The sequence below is a fragment of the Chlorocebus sabaeus genome, chromosome 11, assembly GCF_047675955.1.
Source record: "Chlorocebus sabaeus isolate Y175 chromosome 11, mChlSab1.0.hap1, whole genome shotgun sequence".
NCBI lineage: Eukaryota > Metazoa > Chordata > Mammalia > Primates > Cercopithecidae > Chlorocebus > Chlorocebus sabaeus.
This window is the reverse complement of record NC_132914.1, coordinates 66,451,194-66,472,842: the sequence shown is the minus strand read 5'-3', so window position 1 is coordinate 66,472,842 and position 21,649 is coordinate 66,451,194. Positions and strand designations below refer to the sequence as shown.

The 21,649-nt window shown below is 38.7% G+C and overlaps 1 protein-coding gene across 4 annotated transcripts in view; it reads right to left on the bottom strand.

Moving 5' to 3' along the window:
* CPSF6 (cleavage and polyadenylation specific factor 6) overlaps positions 1-21,073 on the bottom strand; it is a 34,429-nt gene extending 13,356 nt beyond the window's left edge. The window contains exons 1-9 of one of the 4 annotated variants that reach the window (XM_008003977.3): positions 20,926-21,073; positions 9,689-9,898; positions 7,885-7,988; positions 4,223-4,368; positions 3,161-3,334; positions 2,921-3,031; positions 1,975-2,479; positions 1,527-1,642; positions 876-1,029 (exon numbers count right to left, since the gene is read on the bottom strand). In XM_008003977.3, the coding sequence (XP_008002168.1) occupies positions 876-1,029; positions 1,527-1,642; positions 1,975-2,479; positions 2,921-3,031; positions 3,161-3,334; positions 4,223-4,368; positions 7,885-7,988; positions 9,689-9,898; positions 20,926-20,985 (1,580 nt within the window). In that variant the 5' untranslated portion in view covers positions 20,986-21,073. The remainder of the gene's footprint in view (positions 1-875; positions 1,030-1,526; positions 1,643-1,974; positions 2,480-2,920; positions 3,032-3,160; positions 3,335-4,222; positions 4,369-7,884; positions 7,989-9,688; positions 9,899-20,925) is intronic. The other 3 variants (XM_008003978.3, XM_008003979.3, XM_008003980.3) reach the window with 3 other exon arrangements.
* Between the last annotated feature and the right edge of the window lie 576 nt (positions 21,074-21,649).

Below are 21,649 nucleotides of genomic sequence, written 5' to 3'. Positions count from 1 at the left end.
AAAAAAAAAAAAAAAAGGGAACTACCTATAAGATAGATCAGTAATTTATTCAGTCACTCCCTCATTCAAGACATTTTTATTTAGCACTCATTCTATACCAGACACTCTGTAGGCATTAGGAATATTATAACAATTGTGCATGGCTGAGCACAGTGGCTTATGCCTATAATTCCAGTACTTTGGGAGGCCAAGCTGGGAGGATCACTTGAGCCCAGGAGTTCAGGACCAGCCTGGGTAACTTAACAAGACCGCATCTCTTAAAAGAAAAGAAATACAGTGAGCAGGATAGATAAAGCCCCTGCTTTATCTCATTAGAGCACATGTTTATTCAACATGTGTTTATTCAACATGTGCTCTAATGAGGAAAAAATATGCCTTGATAACGAGCATTGGTTATGGTAAGTACTATGGAAGAAATAAAAAGAACAATATAACAGACTAACTTGGGAGAAGCCCCCTCCTAAGAAGTTAGAATGAGACGTGAAGAATAAGGTGCCAGCTATGTGAAGAGGCAGGGAAAACTGCTCCCAGGAGAAGGAATATAAAGTGAGGTGGTCAAACATTTGATGTATCTAGAGAAAAAGGAGAAATATGGCTGGAGAACAGTGAGGGAGGGGTACAAATGAAGCTAAAAAGATAGGCAGGGGCTTTATCACACAGTCCCTCAATCTTTACAGTCTTGCTTTAAGACTGAGTAGAAGTCTTTGAAGGGTTTTAAGCAAGCAACTAACATTTAGAGTTAAAAAAGAAAAAACACTCCAGATGCTAAATAATAAGTAAAAGCAAAGTCCTCTTTTTAAAGTCTCAAACACAGTATTTTTTCCATTTGTAAACTAACAGTTTTTTTAAATGGAAATGAGACAGGAAAGTTTTACCTTGATCCAGAACCATAAGACTTGGACTCAATTCCATGAAGGCAATCTTGCAAAGAACTAATAAGAACTTTGCAACGATCATCAGCGGACACTTTGGATTGTTTAATTAAAGAAATTGCAGTTACCAATGTCTCAATAGCACTCCCATAATCACCTGTGAGGGAAAGGAAAGAGTTTCAAGTCAAACAAATTTTGTTTTCAAAATACCATCAAACCACTTGAGATAAGAGTGATAAGGCATTTTACAAAAGTACTGTGCTATAAAATAACTATGCAAGGCAATGTCTTCTTTTACTGTTTCACCATTTGCAAAAGACTTTCATGGTCATGATACTAACTCAACTTATTATTACAGGTGTGTAAAGCACATTATCATTTTGCAAATATAAGAATAAATAAGCTGTCATAAGGCCCCGGAACCTTTAAATGTCAAGGGTAAGACTTACATCTATACCAAATAACTTAAAATTTGGATTTTCCCCACTACACTGTGACACACAGCTTTTTTCAATGCTTTTTAAATAAATCACAGGTAATGATTTCGGAATACAAAAAGAACATGTAAATGACCTATCTTCTAGATTGTACTTACATTTTTAGGTCATTCCTAATAACATAAATAAGAAATATTAATACAAGAAATATACAAACCAGCACTGGCATCAGATACAGCTCTCGAAATAGCACTGCTTGAGATTGCCCTATTTCTATTCATGATTTCTTCAAATTCAGCTTCACTCAATGGCGTTCTTGCAGTATCCATTTCTCTGTAAAATAAAAACATAAACCTTAACTCATACTCAACAGATTTCCTAAGTTAGTCACAATAGTGTATAGCAATTCATACTAGCTGCTTCTGACATGTGCTTTAGCGATAGTAGTTACTTTTCCATATTGAAGCATGCTACTTTTGCTACAAAGAGAATGTCTAAAAATTCTCCTATACCAGTATCTTTCAGCTAAAACAGGGTAGCAGCTTAAACACCTCATCTTCTTGGAAGGCAGAAATAACATATTTATATAGCTACAATCTAATTATTTACAGTCATCGTTCCTATCTTTTATCATCAAGTACTTGCACAGATACACACTAACCTACCTTCCAGGGGGGCCATAGTCACCCCTATCATATGGTGGAGGTCGACCATATGGGTCTGTTGGTGGTGGACCTCGGCTATCTGATGTAGGCATGCCGCTGTTAGTTGGTGGAGGAAAGAAAGCTGGGTTCACATGCGGAGCTGGTGGTGGGGCACCTGGAGGTGGTCCAGGAAGATGCGGAGGAGGAGCTAGTGTAAGGGGTGGCCCAAGTGGACCGGGTGGACGAGGTGGAAAGGGGCCTGGAGGTGGAGGTGGTCCCTGTTGTGGAGGTGGTGGGCCAGGAGGAGGGCCATAGCCTGGAACTGGAGGTGGAGGGCCAGGAGGAAGTGGACCCAATGGAGGCTGCCCAAAAGGTTGTCCAGGAAAAAGAACTGGTGGTGGAGGGCGATCTCCTCGATTAGGAGGCCCAGCTAGAGGAGGAGGCAGAACCTGACCAGGAGGTGGAGGTCCTGGTGGACCAGGTGGGCCTGGAGGACCTAAGGGTGGACGTGGTGGAGTCTGTCCAGCTAAAAAACAAAGGAGAAAGAGAAAAAAAAAACCACTTCACTAATAAGATATTTTCTTTCATATGCCAAGATTATACTTTAAAAGCATAAAGCATACACCAAGTCTTTGTCTTTAAATAAAACCCATATGGTAAATATTACACTACCAACTACAAAGAAGTATATCCTTACAAACTTAACTAGCTCCATTTATGCTTAAGAAAAATTACTGAAACAAAAACTTTAATAAAAAAGATTACAATGCCTAGAGATATTTTCCATCTTTCAGTGTACACACACTTCTTACAGTGAAATCACCCACCTTATATTCTACTCTGATGCCAAGCTAGAAAGTGAAACAAGGAAAAATGATCTTGAAAGGATTTTTTTAAGAGGTAAGAAAATAAGACGGATGTAAATATTCTATATATAAGTCAAGCAAGTTTGGAGAAAAATAAAGACCTTTTAGGCCAAAAATGGGTATTTCCTCTATGCTGTGCCCCATATGCCATGGAATCCTAGTTTCCAGGAACAAAGGCCGAGTTCCTTTAACAAGATGCTTGATCAAATTTCCTGGATTCCAAAAATAGCATAACAAGGAGAGTAAGTCACATTAATAATGCATTACTTGAAAAAGAGAGAAAAGGAAAAGAGGTATTAGGTAGACATGTTTTATCCATGGTAATTTAAGAAAAGTTTTACCTGGAAAAGGTGGGGGTGGCCCTCCTGGTCCTGCTGGCCCAGGAAATCTGTCCCCACCAGGAACAGCCCCTGGAAAACGGCCCCGTCCTCTACCACCTTGTGGAAATGCTGCACGGGAACTGCCTCCTGGAGGACCAGCTTTACCTTCCCCAGACATTTGTCCTGATTGTGTAGCTGCAAATATCCAAATACTCATAAATAGCAATTATTAAAAAAAGTATTCTGAAATGCAACCATTATTATTAAAAACAACTCTATTTCTAACATATTAACTTGCAAATGCCTTGTGCCTATGCAAACTACATAAGGAAGTATGGGTTAGGAAAAACATTCACATCTATTTGGGTACTTTTAAAGACTCAAATTTTTCAGGTTTAAATATATTTTCCATAAGTAATCATGAGTTACTTTCAAAATACCAGCACTCTGCAGCAGCCAAGACCGAAATTCTTCAATAGATATCTTAATTTCAGTATTACATCATTTAAATTTTGTAACATACTTCTTCTTAAGTCTTAAGTGCTAAAACATTAAAAGAAAAGGAACCACTTGAATTTCTGTTAATTACATAATCATCCATCTTATCTCTTTATATGACAACATCCTTAAATGTGTAATGACAAATCCTTTCTATATTCAGTTTACCAAGTGGTGAAAGGTCTTGTTGCCAAGCAGAAAAATCAATGAACACTTTCTGGTTATCAGTGATCTCTCCCCCACCATAATACATATCCACATAGTTTTCCTTTAATCTAAGAATTAGAATGTAGTTTCCTTCTGTATCTAAGATGGAAATAACAGGACAAGAATGGCAGGGCTACAGAACTTGCACATTGTTGTGTAGTATTGGGTCTGTTATATCTGGAGAAAAATGGAACAAGAGGTTTCTAGTACACAGGCCCACAGTCATAACCAGTGATTAAATCTAATTCAAAGCATGGACTTTGTGAAATGGAGTTTCTAGTGACCAAGTATTAAGATGACTTCTCTAGTATAAAACGCCTAACAAATGCACTGGTTAAAATGTACATATTTTAATAAAAGCCTCTGAGGACTGCTTACTTTTCCTGGACTGCATTTCAAACTGACTCAGGAACTGTTTATTGCATGGAGTTACAACAGGATTCTGACCATGAAGTTCTCTTTTAGGCAACAGATCCATTAACTTTTTTGAAGACGCTTCAGATCCAACACCAACAAGGGCAAACCTAAAAGGTGTTTAAGGGGCGAGGATACAAAGTAAAAAGAGATGAATATTATTACTGTTATCCTTCTGTAAAAAGGTCTTAATCTGCTTTTATTTAAAAAAACAGCTGGGCACAGTGGCTCATGCCTGTAATCCCGGCTGCTTAGAAGGCTGAGGCAGGAGGATTGCTTGAGCCCAGCAGTTTGAGGCTACAGCACATTATAATCACACTACTGCACTCCAGCCTGGGCAACAGAGTAAGATCCTGTCTCTAAAAATAAATAATTTTAAAAACTGAAAATATTTCTTAAAACTATACGAGTACACATTTTTGTTCATATTCTATAACATACCATAGAATTCAGTCATTCAAAATATATAATTTGGTGGTTTTTAGTATTTCACAGTGTTAAAACCACCACCATAATCAATTTTAAAACATGTTCATTACCCCAAAAAGAAACTCCATATCCATTAGCCAACGCTTCCATTTCTTCCCATCCCTGTACCCTACGGAACCACTAAACCTAATTTCTGTCTCTGGACTGGTCTATCCTGGACATTTCATCTAAATGGAATCATACAATAGGAGGTCCCTTATGACCAGCTTTCTTTAGCATGTTTTCAAGGTTCACCCATTGTTACAGCATGCATCACCACTTCATTTATTTTTATGGGTGAATAATTTTCCATTATAAACATACAACATTAAAAGAAATCTATCCATCAGTACACAGACATTTGGGTTGCTTCCAATTTTTGCTACAATAAAAAGATGTACAATACCATTAACCATTGGGGAAGTGCAAATCAAAACCACAGATACCATCACATTCCCACTAAGATGGCAAAAATCAAAAAGACAACAAGTATTAAAGATGTGGAGAGGCCGGGTGCGGTGGCTGGCCTGTAATCCCAGCACTTTGGGAGGCCAAGGCAGGCGGATCATGAGGCCAAGGCAAGCCTGACCAACATGGTGAAACCCCATCTCTACTAAAAATACAAAAACTAGCCGGGTGTGGTGGCACACGCCTGTAGTCCCAGCTACGCAGGAAGCTGAGACATGAGAATCGCTTGAACCTGGGAGGCAGAGGTTGCAGTGAGCCGAGATCCTGCCACTGCACTTCCAGCCTGGGCGACGGAGTGAGACTGTCTCAATAAATAAATAAATAAATAAATAAATAAAGATGTGGAGAAACTGAAACCTTTGCACATTGCTGATGAGCACGTATTAATAAAATGGCACAATGGCTCTGGCAAATAATCTGGTAATTCCTCAAAAGTTTAAACACAGAGTTACCATATAACCCAGTAATTCCATTCCTAGGTACACATCCAACAGAACTGAAAATAACACATTCATGCAAAATGGGTACACAAATATTCACAGGGGCAGTTTCCTTAATAGCCAAAGGTGGAATTAACCTAGATGTCCATCAACTGATAGATTAAAAGAAGAAAGTGCTATATCCGTGTAGTGGAGTATTATTCAGCCATAAAAAAAAAAATGCTGAGGCATGCTTCAACATGGATGAACCTTAAAATCATTATGCTAAGGAAAAAAGCCAGTCACACAGGACTACATATTTTATGATTCCATTTAGATGAAATGTCCAGAACAGGCATATCCAGAGCACATTAGCGGTTACCAGCAGATAGGAAATGGGAGTGACTGCTAATCGGGTACAAGGTTTCTTCTTGGGGTGATGAAATGTTCTGGAATGAGACAGTGGTAATGTTTGCCAAACTTCATAAATACAATAAGTATCCTGAATTGTACATTTTAAAAGGGTGCATTTTATGACATGTGAATTATACCTCAATAAGAAAAATAAATTTAAAATAATCAGAATGATTACCAATTTGTACAGTTACAGGATATTCTAAATTATTTGAGGGAGGGAGGATCTTAGTAGCTTAAGAAGCTTAAGTTCTTTTCCCCCTAATGTTCAATATGATCTTGTAAACTATACTTCTTATTCCAGTCAACAAGTTCTGCTGTTTGCACCAGGATTATCTTGGGTCACAGCATTTAGAAACAACTAAATTAATTTAACAAATATTTATTAAGCACTTCTTATAAGCAACGTACCATTCTAGAGCTGGAGATGTAACAGTGAACAAAAAATCTCTGCTCTCATTAAGCTTAAAGTCTTGGAAGAGACAACAAACAAGTAAAATATATCAGAGTGGAAATAAAGGAAACAGGATAGGAAGGTGCTACTTTGCACAAGGTGGTCATGGAAGAAAACTCTTGAACATTTTGAGTTCTGAATGAAGTGAAAGAGTAAGCCATGTAGATATTTGAGGGGGAAAAGTAAACCAAGAAGAGAAAACAGCTAAAGGTTCTAGGTAGGAATTGGTCTGGCAAACAGCAAAGAGACTAATGTGGCTGCAAGAGAGTGGTAGGATAGGGTTAGAAAGGTGGTGGGAAAACAGATCACAAAGTACTTTGTAGACAATGGTAAAGACTGAGACAGAGAGGAAGCCATGAGAAGATTCTGAGCAGAAAGAATGTCATTTTTTTTTTTTTAGAACTTCTATAATGTGGAGCATAGACTGTAGGGGGCAGTCTATACTTCCAGTTAGGAAGCTACTGCCAAGTTTAAGTGAGAGATGATAGTGGCTTTGACCAACTGGTGTAAGTGAAGTTAGTGAGAAGTGTTCAGACTCCGCATACATTTTGAAAATATTCTCAGTTTAGTATAACGTGGTATAACCTTCTAAGATAACTAAGCAATATATGAAATAAGCATATTCTTTATCATTTTGCATCTAACAATTTATCCTTAAAAGAAAATCCAAAATCTGTACCAAGACTTATATAAAATGATGTCTGCTGCAACATTATTTACAATAGGCAAAGGTGGAAACAACCATGATAACTAAAAATAAGAGGTAAATTATGGTAGTATACCAGCTATGATGCGAAAGAATTAGACATTAGAGATGTGTATTTATTTTTATTCCTTATATCAAACATATAAACACATGAATTATAATTCCATTAATTAATTTATTTATTTTTAGGAAAAAGCCCAAAAGAATCTTCACTAAAATGTTAAAAGTAAACATCAACGGACGGTAGGATAGTGGCATTTTATTTTCTTACTTTTGGATATCTATATTTTATAATGTTCTCATTCTGATCCTATCTCACTTGTATAGTTTACTAGTGAAATACAGCAAAACATTCATGCAACACACAGTATTCAGCTGCCCATCTTCTCCCATCTCTTAATCACAGGGAGAGTAATGGTTCCTAAACTGTGATTTCAACAACCATTTCAACCACAGATGGAACAAACTTGGGAAAATCAGAAAATAGATCTGTCCACATCTCCATTCTATTGGTTTTAGTGTGCTAGGTAATAGGGTACATAAAGTGAACAGTACTAATCTCTGTTCAAGAACCTCCTTCCAATGTAAACAATCATGTGTTGTATGCACGCGTAATTAACATTAACTTAAAGGAAAGTTAACTTGTTAAAAACTGTATCACTAGCTACTAAATCAAAAAGAAAGAAAAAAATCTTACCCCTTTGACTGGCCGTTTGCCCGATTTTCAAAAAATTTTATCTCCAAAATATCATTTACTCCCAAAGAATGAACTGCTTCAGTTAAGTCTTCATCTGTTGTCCACTGCAAGATATTTTTCCCCTTATTAACCATTAAAATATAACCAAGATTTTTATTATCCCAGTTTAGTTTTTAAGGGGAAATTTGGGACATACAAAATAAATGCTGAGTGCAAATCTAAGTCTAGTTACGGCCAGTCAGGCTCCAATTTTTAAACAGCACAAAAAACATCCGGGAACCTAACTTCATTCCCTGATACATATTTCAGAAACTAGACGGTACCCTTGGGGTTACAATAGGATTTGACTCTCAAGAGTTTCTGGTCCCTTACAGCTTTAAATTGCTATGATTTTAAATTGTGAATAAAACCAATTTCACTTCCTCCCATTAAAGGAAAATATTTTGAATTTCATCTTGTTTTTGAATTAAAACATAGACAAGAAAAAACTAACATGTATTTAATATTTACCATACACTTTATGTATTAACTATTTAACTCTTATAACAACCCTATAAACCCTATTATTATCCTCATTTTACACATGATACAATAGAAGTTAGAGTTTGCCCAAGGTGACAAAACTAATAATAGATGGTGGAGCTAAGATCCAAATACTTACTTAGCAACCATACTTACATAACTACACTGCTACTGTTTCCAATACTATAGAATACTCAGACTGGGTGGTGGGAGATGTGTTACAAATTAGTTTTAAAAGAAATGTGAATAGGCTGGACACCATAATGCCAGCACTTTAACAGGCTTGGTTAGGAGGATAGCTTGAGGCCAGGAATTTGAGGCCAGCCTGAAGCAATATAGCAAGAAGTCAGCTCTACAAGTTTTTGTTGTTTTTTTAATTAGCCAGGTGTAGTGACACATGTCTGTGTTCCTAGCTACTTAAGAGGCTGACACAGGAGGATCACTTGAGTCCAAGAATTTGAGGCTTCAGTGAGCTATGATTACACCACTGTCCTCCAGCCTGGGTGATAGTTTTGCAAATTCTGTCTCCTCCACCAAAAAAAGAAATGTAAATAAAAAGGTTAAAAATACAGTGTTATTAAGGAAATGCAACGGTGCCAAATTTTACTGATTTTTGGATATACAAGTTTTTAACTTTTAAGTATACATAATAACTAAGTAGAGATATAAAAATTCTATAGGACTATTTTAATGATATTTAAAATGTCATGTTAATAAAAATATAAATATACATATGTGCATTTAATGAAGCTCTAAATCAATAATCTTAGTCTCATGACAACCCAAATTAAAATATAATACATACAGCAGTGCTTCTATAAATCAGATTTCAAATTTAAGAGCAGAAATAAAACTCAAATTTGTAATACAAATTAAATGGACACTATTTTTAAACCAGGAGTGACACTATGTCTCTTGCCTTTTACACTTGAATCCTGGTTTGAGACCCCATGTGAGCATTATTTTTAGTGAAATTGGGCTATCTGAAGCAAGGTAAAGTGGTAGCATAAAAAAGGTAACTGAAGACAAAACTAATTTAACTATATTTAACTAGTATCTCCAAAAAGAAAAGCTGAATGACCACAAAACTCAAAACTAGAAGAACTGGAATTAATGATGTTGCAAAGATATCTGTATTTCCCTCTTCACTGGACAAGCAAACACATATAGAAAAACAAACACAGTAACTTCAAACTTATAAAAATCTGGAGAAAAACATTAATTACTAGAGCAGTTCAAAATCAATTACCAATAATTTAATTCATATATTAACTTCACTCACCCATGTTAGATTTCCAATATATAATGCAATCCTCTTTCCAGTATACGTATAGACAACATTTGGTGCCGCTCCTTTACCGACATCATCACCAACTGTTGGTGGGAGAGTATCCATGTAATCCCGGTCTTCTGGGGCATCTCCATTATTTGCAGATGGAGATATGACATCGTCATACAAATCTATCTGATCATGCCCACCATATTCAGCTTCCTAAGATACAGAAATAATGTTCTAGATTATACAAAAGTCAAACTACTACTAAAACAGATTTGAACACAAATTCAATTTTTTGTTTTAAAAATCTGATAGAAAAAGGTCAAGGATTTCAGTACCAATTTTTTTCCATTTTATGCAATAGATGTATTCTTGAACAGGCCTAAAAAGTAAATTTCTTGCCGGGCATGGTGGCTCATACCTATAATCCCAACACTTGGGAGGCCAAGGCAGGTGGATCACTTAAGGTCAGGAGTTCGAGACCAGACTAGCCAACATGGTGAAGCCATGTCTCTAGTAAAAATACAAAAATTAGCCAGGCATGATGGCTCACGCCTGTAATCCCAGGTACTCAGGAGGCTGAGGCAGGAGAATCGCTTGAACCTGGGAGGCAGAGGTTGTAGTGAGCCAAGACGGTACCACTGCACTCCAGCCTGGGCGAGAGAGAGAGACTTCACCTCAAAAACAAAAAAGTGAATTTCCTTTTTTATTTTTATTTTGTGTAGAGACCAGGTCTTGCTACAATGCCCAGGCTAGTCTCAAACTCTTGAGTTGAAACAATCCTCCTGCCTTGGCCTCCCAAAGTGCTGGGATTATAGGCTTGAGCCACGGCACCCAGCCTAAAGTTAATTTCCATATAATGAATCCTACTTTTCCACTGACACTTATAATATAAAAAATAAGTTCTTTTGGAAAAAGAAAGACATGGAGACAAATAACATGAAACTTTCCTTGGAAATACTCTTAAGTAATAACACATAAAAATGCAAATAGACAAGTTTTTTTTTAAACTGACATTAGAAAAATCACCCCCAAATCCAAAGCCATTGTATCTTTAATATTTGATCACAGAAAAAGTTATTATGTTCTATAGTATTCAGATCTTGTTTTCCAACCTTGAGGAATCTACTAATATTTTTTTAAAATGCATAGTGAGCTGAGGCATCGGAAAGAAGAAATATGGGCACATAAATAATTCAAAACATCATAATGAACAAGGGAAAGAGAAATAACAAACGAAATACATGTAGAACTATCCAAATTAATTATCTTCCAAGTTGTATCATTCTCAGTGAACAAAGAGCTAATGCTTACCTGAATTCTTAGTTATCTAGTCAAGTAAATTAGCAAGAGAAAAGCAACAGACCACAAAACAAAGAGTAAAGCCCTGGCACTGTCACCAACAGAATTAAAGCAATGCTACTGGGTGTCACATGCCTAAATGATAATTAGGGAAAAGGAAAACTAAAATGAAACAGACATAGGAGCAGGAAAAAAATAGAAAAGAGGGTTCAATTTGTGACTAAGTACATGAAAAACGAAATGTAGGTAAAAGCAGAATACTCAACACTATTTAATTGCCTTTGATAACCATTACTAGACCATAAGCTTGACTGAGCCTGTAGCACAGGAAAATTTCCATTTTTATCTTCTACTCTCCCTTTCCACAACTAAGTACCTGTATTGGTGTGAACCATTTTATTCTTATGACGTAGAACATTTGACATAAGGAAAAAGACAATTACAAGACAACTTAAAAGTTCAGATATAACTTACAGATTTTCCCACTAATACAATTTACTACAGAAATATACAAATGGCACATATGGAGGAGCTAATGGTTTTAGGGACGATGAACCAAAATAGTCCCTAAATGGATAGAGAATGACCCAGAGAAAAGCATTTGTTATATGATGGTAAACAGAGCAACAAGATATTATTATGGGCCCAGGCTCCTGTTTTGTTATTTAAAAGACAGCCAGAATAAGATCTTTTTAAAAGAAAAAGAAAAACATCTAGAAGGGGGAACATCATTTATATACATAAAGGGACCTCAAGTAATCATCAGGTAATCTATGTAATTAATGACTTATCCAATTTACTAGTTACAGGATCTTTACATACCAATTTTACTTGTTATGAGGTAGAATATCTAAAAGACTTATTTAATAAGGGGTCTGGGATCTCAAGGTTAACTCAGAGAACAAAGCTAAATTTAACAAAGGGCAGAAACTAAGACCACAAGTCACCGAATAATGCCATAATTTTATTGTTTGTACAGCAATCTAAAATCATTTTTAAGAAATGAGTTTTTGTTAAAGTAACATGCTCAAATTTCAATGACCACAGAAACTAGGAAAAAAGAGGGTAAGTTTTGTTATGAAGTTTCAGTGTAGCTGAAGCTTCAGGCGATGTGGCTGCAGCAGTAGTTCCATGCACTTAAGATACTAAAAAGTTTCCCACAAGGGGTGTTGGGCACTTTAATCTCTCTTGAAATCCGATTCTGTACATCAAGTAGAATTATTAATATTATTCAAAGGGAGTTGAGTTTCCATCCTCCTCAGCAGAAACTATAATCACAATATATGGTCTGAGGGAAAGTAAAAAAGAATGGAAGGGTTATTAACAGCAGTACTAAATATATTTTTAAATTTACACTTTCACTTACATAAATAGGTGAACAGATTATTTTTCTTCTATTAGCTACAAACCTGTGAAAATGTTTACATAAGTAGACAAAAAATTTACAAGCATAATTGCAGCTACACTAACCTGGTACACCACAATCACTATTTTTGTCCATCCATGAATTCCTATGTTGACACAAACCAATTTTCCATATTGATATGATTCTACCAATATTTAGGATCAGCCATTTTGTCTGGCAGTTGTACTGCTTCCAAGTGGTTGTAGTATGATCCTAATTAAGACCATGGTCCCGGGGTCCATGTGGACTAGTTAGCTTCTCTGTTCCAAGGCCACAGCCTGTACACTTAGCCCCAATGGTATACATTTAAACTTTGTGAATAAAATATAATGAATCTGAATACATTTGCTGCCATTACTAAAAATGAAACTCAAAGCACACTCTTATGTAGTATCAGTAATCTTCCTTTTAATCAGCTTCATATCACGTCAATCCTCCAGAGTAAAAAAATACAGAACACACTGAACTTTGTTCTTACTTCAGAAAGTGAGAAAACATGCATGATGTTTGCATGAGAAATTACGAAAAATGTATATCACAGGTCATATAGAAATAGAGCTCTGCAAGCCTACTGAACAAACTAAAAAAAAGGTTTCCAGTTTTAAAGAAATATTTAACAGTATCATTTTTTATTACATGAAGGGTCTTTTCAATTATTACTTTTAATTTTAATGACATTCAAAAACAAGAAAATATCATCATCCCTCTAGTTATCTGATACCAAATGCTGCCCAATCTTATCTGCTGTTCATAGTAGCTAGCTAGCTACATTACATAAAGATGGGAATAAACAACAGCTCTTAGGGTTTGTTTAAAAAAAAAAAAAAACAAAACTCACTAATCTTTTTCATTCCCTACCATTCTAAATCACTACAATCATTCTAAAGGCAAGGTATTTTCTCAACATTTTACGAAATAAGATTACGTTCTACATGACATACAAGTATCTGTTGCCAAGCCAGAGAAAATGGATGGTAAAATGACCAAAATCCTGTTAGTTCCCTTAAAGTAAGGCTTCTCAACCTTTTCATTATCCCTGTCTACTCCTTCCCTTCAACAAGTTACTTTTAGACATTTTTTTCCCTAATTACCCGCCTTACAATTTTAATATCACAGATACATGATACATATTGTATACCACTATTGGGATGAACTTGCTTGCTGTCAAAATATTCATCATTCTCCCTGACAGGCCTGACATTTTTTTGATGGTTCTAAAATTACAGTAACATCATTCAAGGCTAGGCATGGTGGTTCATGCTTGTTAATCCCCCCACTTTGGGAGGCCAAGGCAAGAGGATCCCTTGAGTCCAGGAGTCTAAGACCAGCCTGGGCAACTTACGGAGATCCCATCTCTACCCGCCCCCCCCCCCCCAAATATATGTATATACACACACACACACACACATTTCGTGCATTACATGATACTATCAGTAAATACACAGCAAAGGCCACTTGTTTCAAAGTCTATTTTAAATTATTTCCATTTAAAGAAATATATGAAGGGGGGAAAGTTACATTTTGCATTTACAAAATATATCCTGTACCTAGGAAAAGAAACACTAGTATGCAAAATCCAACAGCAAATAACCTAATGCATATATTTTTAAAGAAAATATATCATTTTTTGGTTTTATCTAATTATGTTTTGAGTAGGCATTAAAATTGGCTAGTAATCCCTGTAAAAATCCCTTCCTTAACTAATGGTAAGGAAATCAATTTGGTACTAAAAATATGCCACATAAACCAGTGGACAATTCATAGGCAACTAAATTAACTGTACCCATAAATAACAAAACAGAGAAGAGTTCTAGCTTCCCTGAACATTCCTATCCATTTTTCTGAATCAATTCTAACTAGCTCATTCTCAAACTGACAGTTTTATTTCAGATGGTTTCCTAGTAAACATAAACAAATCATAAACGACGTTTCTCTGATATTTGTCCAAGAAACTTATTTTCATTTACTGGCTAAACAATTGGCTAGAATACATACATAATGACTGAATGTAAAGCAAAATGATTCAGGACATAAAAACTGACTTATCGGATGTCCAGGTCCATAACTCCTAAGTGAATTTTTTGTTTCAACTACCACCTCTATACACCTACATTTTTAAAAAAGTAATCATTTCTGTGTATGACAAAGTCTTGCTCTGTTACTCAGGCTGGAGCACAATGGCGTGATCTCAGCTCACTGGAGACTCTGCCTCCCAGGTTCAAGCAATTCTCCTGCCTCAGCCTCTGAAGTAGCTGGAATTACAGGTGTGCACCACCACGTCCGGCTAAATTTTGTATTTTTAGTAGAGACAGGGGTTTTATCATGTTGGCCAGGCAGGTTTCAAACTCCTGACCTCAAGTGATCCACCTACTTCAGTCTCCCAAACTGCTGGAATTATAGGCATGAGCCACCACATCTGGCCTACACTTCCATTTTAAAGTTGGGTGGTCAGATTACTAAATTTGTGCTCAGCGACCAACTGCCTGACAGGCCAGAAACTAAATCCCACATTAAGAGTTTTTGACTCCCAAACAAGCAACAAAATACACCAACAAAATACACTACTTCAATGAACGCAGTGTGAAGTTCACAGAATTTCTTTGACTTTCCTCTCCAGATCAACAAAACTCTACAGATTAAACATAAAGGAATGGTAACTACAATATAGGACGGTCAGTGTGCTATAATTACAGTAGTCCCCTCTCATCTGAGACCCCCAGTGGATGCCTAAAGCCAAGGAAAGCAAGGAACCCCACATACTATGTTTTTCCTTACACATACCTATGATAAAGTTTAATTTATAAAGTAGGCACTGTAAAAAATAACTAATAAAACAGAACAATTATAGTCATGCATGACGAGGTTTTTGGTCCAGGTGGTCAGATTAGAATGGAACTGAAAAATTACTATTGTTTAGTGATCTTAGCCCAATGCATTACTCACACGTTTGGGCTGGTAATGCTGCTGTAAACAAAACTACTGTGCTCCCAGTCATATAAAAGAATAGCACATGCAATTATGTACAGTACATGATACTTGACAACAAGCGACTGTGTTACTGGTTTATATATACTATACTTTTTTGTTTTTACTTTTTTTTTTTTTTTAAATAGAGATGGGGTTTCGACATGTTGGCTGGGCTGGTCTCCACCTCCTGGCCTCAAGTGATCTGCCACCTCAAATGCACTGGGATTACAGGTGTGAACCACCACACCAAGGCCAATTATACCATACTTTTTATCATTATGTTAGAGTGTACCCTTTCTACTGTAAAAAGTTAACTGTAAAACAGCCTCAGGCAGGTCCTTCAAGAGGTATTACAGAAGGCATTGTTTCCCTGGGAGGAGAGCCCATGCTTCTTACTGCCCCTGAAGACCTTTCCAGTGGGACAAGATGCAAAGGTGGAAGACAGTGCTATTGATAATCCTGACCCTGGGCAGGCCTAGGCTAATGTGTGTGTGTGTCTTCAGTTTTTAACTAAAGTTAAAAAATAAAAATAAAAAAGTCCAGGTGTGGTCGTTCATGACTGCAATTCCAGCCTCCTTAGGGAGGCTGAGGCAAGAAGATCACTTGAGACCAGGAGTTTGAGACCTGTGCAACACACTAAGACCTTGTCTCTTCTAAAATAAAATTAATTTTAAAAGTTTTTTTTAAAAAATGTAATAGAAAAAAGTTTAGGCCAGGTGTGGTGGCTCACGCCTGTAATCCCAGCAGTTTGGGAAGCCAAGGCGAGAGCATCACTTGAGGTCAGGAGTTGGAGACCAGCCTGGCCAACGTGGTGAAACCTCATCTCTACTAAAAATACAGTAGTTAGGCAGGTATGGTGGTGAGTGCCTGTTATCCCAGCTACTCGGGAGGCTGAGACAGGAGAAGTGCTTGAACCCAGGAGGCAGAGGTTGCAGTGAGCCAAGATTGCACTACCGTACTTCAGCCTGGGTGACAGAGCGAGACTCCATCTCAAAACAAAACAAAGAAGAAAAAAGTTTATAGAATAAGGCTATAAAGAAAATATTTTATATAGTTATACAATGTGTTTGTGTTTTAAACTGTTATTATTGAAGAGTCCAAGAAGTATATAAAGTAAAAATGGGCCAGTCACAGTGGCTCACGCCTGTAATCCCAATACTTTTGTAGTTCAAAGCAGGAAGACAGCTTGCACCCAGGAGTTGCAGACTAGCTGGGACCACACGGTGAGACCTCATCCCTATAAAAAAATAAAAATTAGCCAGGCATGGTGGCACACGCCTGTAGTCTCAGCTGCTCTGGAGGCTGAGACAGGAGGACTGCTTGAGCCTGGGAGATAAGGGCTGCAGCAAGCCACAATTGCACCACTGCACTCCAGCCTAGATGACAGTGAGAAAATAATCAACCAATCAATCAATCAAGTGAAAACACTACAGTAAGCTAAGGTTAATGTATCATTGAAGAAAAAAGTTTAAATAAATTTAGTGTAGCCTGAGTGTACTGTACAGTGTTTATGAAGTCTACAGCAGCGTACAGTAATGTCCCAGATCTTCACATTTACCCACCACTCACCTGCTGCCCCTCCCAAGGCAACTTCCAGTCATGCAAGTTCATGATGAATGCCCTATACAAGTGTGCCACTTTTTATCTTTTATATTAAGATTTTCACTTACCTTTTCTATGTTTAGATATATTAGATACACAAATACTTACCACTGTGTTACAACTGCCTACAGTGTTCAGTACAGTAATATGTTGTACAAGTTTGTAGCCTAGGAGCAACAGGCTACACCATACAGCCTACATATGTAGCAGGCTGTACCTTCTAGGTTTGAAATGCAAAAGCACTCTATGATCACAAATGATGAAAGCACCTAAGATGGACTTCTCAGAACATATCGCCATCATGAAGCGACACGATTGTATAAGTTTACTGTAATAAAAGTTACCTAAATATAGTATCTCTCAAAGTACCTTACTGTATGTAATATTTTCAGCCCTCAGAACCACGAGTAACTGAAACCACAGAAAGTGGAACTGTGGATACGTGTGGACTACTGTATGTAGGTATCTCTCAGCTCCCCTACAGTGTACTCTAAGGGTAGAGACAACCTAAACTTTGTATCCCTTGTTGCTGGCACATAACGGACACTCAAGAAATGTATTTTCAACATTTTTTTTTTTTTTTTGAGACAGGGTCTTGCTCTGTCATCTAGGCTGGAGTGCAGTGGCCTGATCTCAGCTCACTGCAACCTCTGCCTCCCAGGTTCAAGCGATTCTCCTACTCAGCTTCCTGATTAGCTGGGATTACAGGCAGGCACCACCATGCCCAGCCAATTTTTGTATTTTTGATAGAGATGGGGTTTCACCACGTTGGTCAGGCTGGTCTGAACTCCCGACCTCAAGTGATCTGCCTACCTCGGCCTCCCAAAGTGCTGGGATTACACGCATGAGCCACCACACTCGTCCTAAACAATTCAACTTTTAAATTATTTAGTTTTGGCCAGAATTTTAAAATCTACAATTACTAAATATTGGGCTAGTAATTACTACACTTGAGTATAAATCCCAGTTAAAACTGAATTGACACACTATTGAGTGTGAGACAGAATCACTTTCTTCTCAACTTCAAGTAATATGGAGGTTTGGAAGACGTTCAAATTGCCCTTCCAACTGTTCTCAACTTGGTGACATCCAAAGACCTCTAAGAACTAAAGAGAACCCATAAGGATTAGTCAGTCCCTTGTGCCTCCTCCCCCTTCATTCTCCATTCTTAAGTTCACCTGGTGAAGAACTCTATTAGAGCTTCACTAAACTATTATTCTCAATCTATCCCCAAACAAATTAGTTTCTGCTAAGACTGTTGAATGCCTCACTTTTTTCTACTTCAATAGATGCAAATCACGTTTTGAAATAATACTGTGCCTTACCAAAATACAAACAAGCTTCATAAAAGTATGACATTTAAAATATGAGACTCAGCAGGATACAGACAAAAAAAATAGTAGAAAATGGAAATAAAGACTATGCCGAATTTCAAAGTACACAAAATCCGATTAGAACTGCAGTTTACACTGGAAAACAAAGTTTTTTCTTAATGTTTACAACAGTTTTGAAGCCAAAATAAGTCAAAACTGGCTAATACTTAGGAAAATATTTTACTCAACAATAAAACAAGAGGTCAAATCTACTATAGCAACTAGTAGAAATAAGGTCACCAGCTAGTAAAGATTAAATCAGTTGTAAGTTATTTTGTGGTTGCCTCTAATGGCGGTAAAATTTTGGAAAAACATTTCAATGACAGTAACATTTTAAAAAGCAGGATAAGCTCTGAAAATAACCAACTATCCTTTTGTGACTTTTTTTTTTTTTTGGTACAGGAACTACCACAGCAAGCAGTGGTACTGCAAAAAGATAAACAAATCAATCAATCATTGATTGGCCAACGATATGCAAAGTAGCAAAAACAATGCCTCTATGTATCCTCGCCATCAATCTATTCAAACATATAAAGATTTTACTGGTAAAATTATACAACTGTGTTAGATATGTGGTACGTACCTTATACAAATCGTTGAAAAGTTACATTTAAAAGGAGTCCCTCATTGGGTCCACAAAACTAATCTCTTCTTACCTCCCGCCCAGTCAGCACTTGCTACTGCACAGGGATAACAATCCACCCAGCTATCCGGAAAAGGGAGATGTCCCTCTCAAATTAAGTATGCAAAAGCCCAAACATATTTCATTAAGAGGTACTGAAAAAAGCTTAACTTCTAAAATTGTGTCCCAATTCTTCTTTTATTGTGCATAGAAAGGTGAAGCAATGTATTCTCTTGTAAGAAAAGCTAACAAGGGCAGCCTTGAACACTTAATCGTTGTTCCTTGCAGTTACGGCCCTCTTCTAAACGCACTGTTATATTCACTCGATAAATAAAAGGAAAAAAAATTCCTAGAGGTCTTATAAGCGTTAGAATCTGTGTTGCACTCGAGGAATATATCTGATTTGTAACTGACACAATTCAAGCATTATTATTTAAAACAAGCACAATTTTAAAAACACAAAGATTTAAAAACTTAACCTTTGATTACAATGTATTACATTTAAACAAATCCAGTCTTCAACGGAGTAGCAAACATTTAAAGCCAACTAGTAGTTTTCTGTTTTCTAATATTTAAACCAGAACAAAGTCATTCCTGAAAAATAAAACAGTAAAGAGCTCTTGAGTTTCCTTGTTTTTAAAAAGCCTGAGCAACTAGTCACGAATATGACGGTTAATGGAGGCGGAAAAAAACACATTAAGCCAGTATTATTTTATTAAGCTTCTCATAAGGACCTGGGAAATACAAAAAAATAAAGCTTTTAGGAACACGGCAGTTAGGCACAATTTGTTTTAAATGTGTTACTACATAAAATGCAGTAAAGATACGACCAGCAGGTTCAAACCTTAAACGTCACTACTCTAGCAACAAACGACATCTTTTGCAAGGATGCCCATTATCAGACATCACAGCTCCGCGTTACCTCTAAGCAACGTCGTTCAGGAAAACCTTGCATTCTCACTTTCGCTCAACCTTTCAAAAGGTAATGCAGGGCCGGGGGATTTAACACTTTGTTTTCGAAAATAGGGTCTTATCTGCAACTCTATTTTTAAACCACATCATAGGATTTGGGGTGAACGTTCTTTCATTTTAATCACTATGAGACCTGTGGGTGAGCTAACATCTTTTTGTTCCATCCAAACATCGCGCTTCCAATTTTCCTTTTGGTCCCCGGCCACCCATCTTCACAGGTATTTTCATAACAAAGGCCAAAAACGACTGGGCTTCAAAGGCACGGCAAGCCCTGGATTAACAAGGCAAGATCAGCGCACCGACTTTTATCTGTGGCTCCAAAAGTCAAATGACTTGTTGCAAACAAGCCTGCACCTCAGCCGCCTTCAGAAAGCGTGAAGGGAGGAGGAAGGCGCCACGCCGAAATCTGTCGCAAACCCGAGGAGAGCCCCAGGGACTGGGCGCGCGGGATACAAAGGGCCGTGAATGCGGCCTTCCATGAGGCGATAGTGCGCGGGCAGGGAGACAAAATGGAGCAATGGGAGGAATCTGGGCCCGAGCGGCGGCGGCGGGGAAGGGGCGGCGGCGGGCGCGCGCCCTGCCGGGGCTTCCTCCTCCGGCCGGCGACGGGGGAGGGGGCGCGGCGGCGGCCAGTTCTCTCCGCCGCTTACACGCGGCCCCACCGCCCGGGCCTAGTGCGGCGGGAAGCGCCAGCCGGGTGCCGCCAACAATAGGGAGCGAGGCAGCGCCGGCGAGGGAGGAGCCGGCGGCAGCTGCACAGCGGCCCGCATCCGCGCTCCAGACCCCGCGACGGGTCGCCGCGTCCGCGGCCCGTGAAACGACGCGGTAGAACGAAGGGCGGGGGGGGGGGCCGGCACGCCGGGGGTCCGCGGCGCGGCCCAGAGGCGGCAAGGGCGCACAGTCTGCAGCCGCTTCGGCTCGCGGCCGCAGCGGGCCCCGGGTCAGCGTCCCAGCCGCAGCGCCGCCCGCGTCGGCGACGGGGACCCGGGCTCTCACGTACCTGGTTGAACTCTTCGCCCACATCCGCGTAAATGTCTATGTGGTCCACGCCGTCCGCCATCTTCCCTCAGCCTCGGCCGCCACCGCCGCCGCCGCCTCCTGCAGGTTCGCCCGCCGCGGCAGCAGCAGCGGATCTAGCGGCGGTGGGGGGGCGCTTGCGTCACTTCCGAGGCCCGAGGGATGGAGGCGGGAGCGATAGGGGCCGGCCGGGGGCGGGGACTGTGCAACCCAGCCGCTCGGCTGGCTGAGGAAAGGCTGCTCCTCTAAGGGCAGAGGGCGTTTCTTTTGTGTCTGGGTGAGGCCCGGGAGTGGGGGGCAATTTCTTTGTCCTACTCGCGCATCCAGCTTACCAGTGGGTCCCACCTGTTTCCGCACACCGTCTTTTCACGTGGCCTCTGGCATACTCAAACGTTTTGTTAATATTTTCATTTATCCGTTTTTCTTATCTTTCACACATGCAGGACTTCTAAAGGTGGAAGTTATATGTTCATGGCTAAATACAAAGTGTAACCCCCGGGCATTCTGTGAGCGGCTTAAGACCAAAAACAATGTGTTGTTTCTGCATCCTCAGAGACAAGCAGAGTTTTATTTGCATGTAAACGCTAGATACCCGTCAGTGGTTATATTTGCACGCTGTTTATGTTGCCATTTCCATCTCTAATCTTCATGGGCTTCTTTCCTCTCCCCTTCCTCTCGCATTCATTGCCCTTCATTTTTTCTTCCTT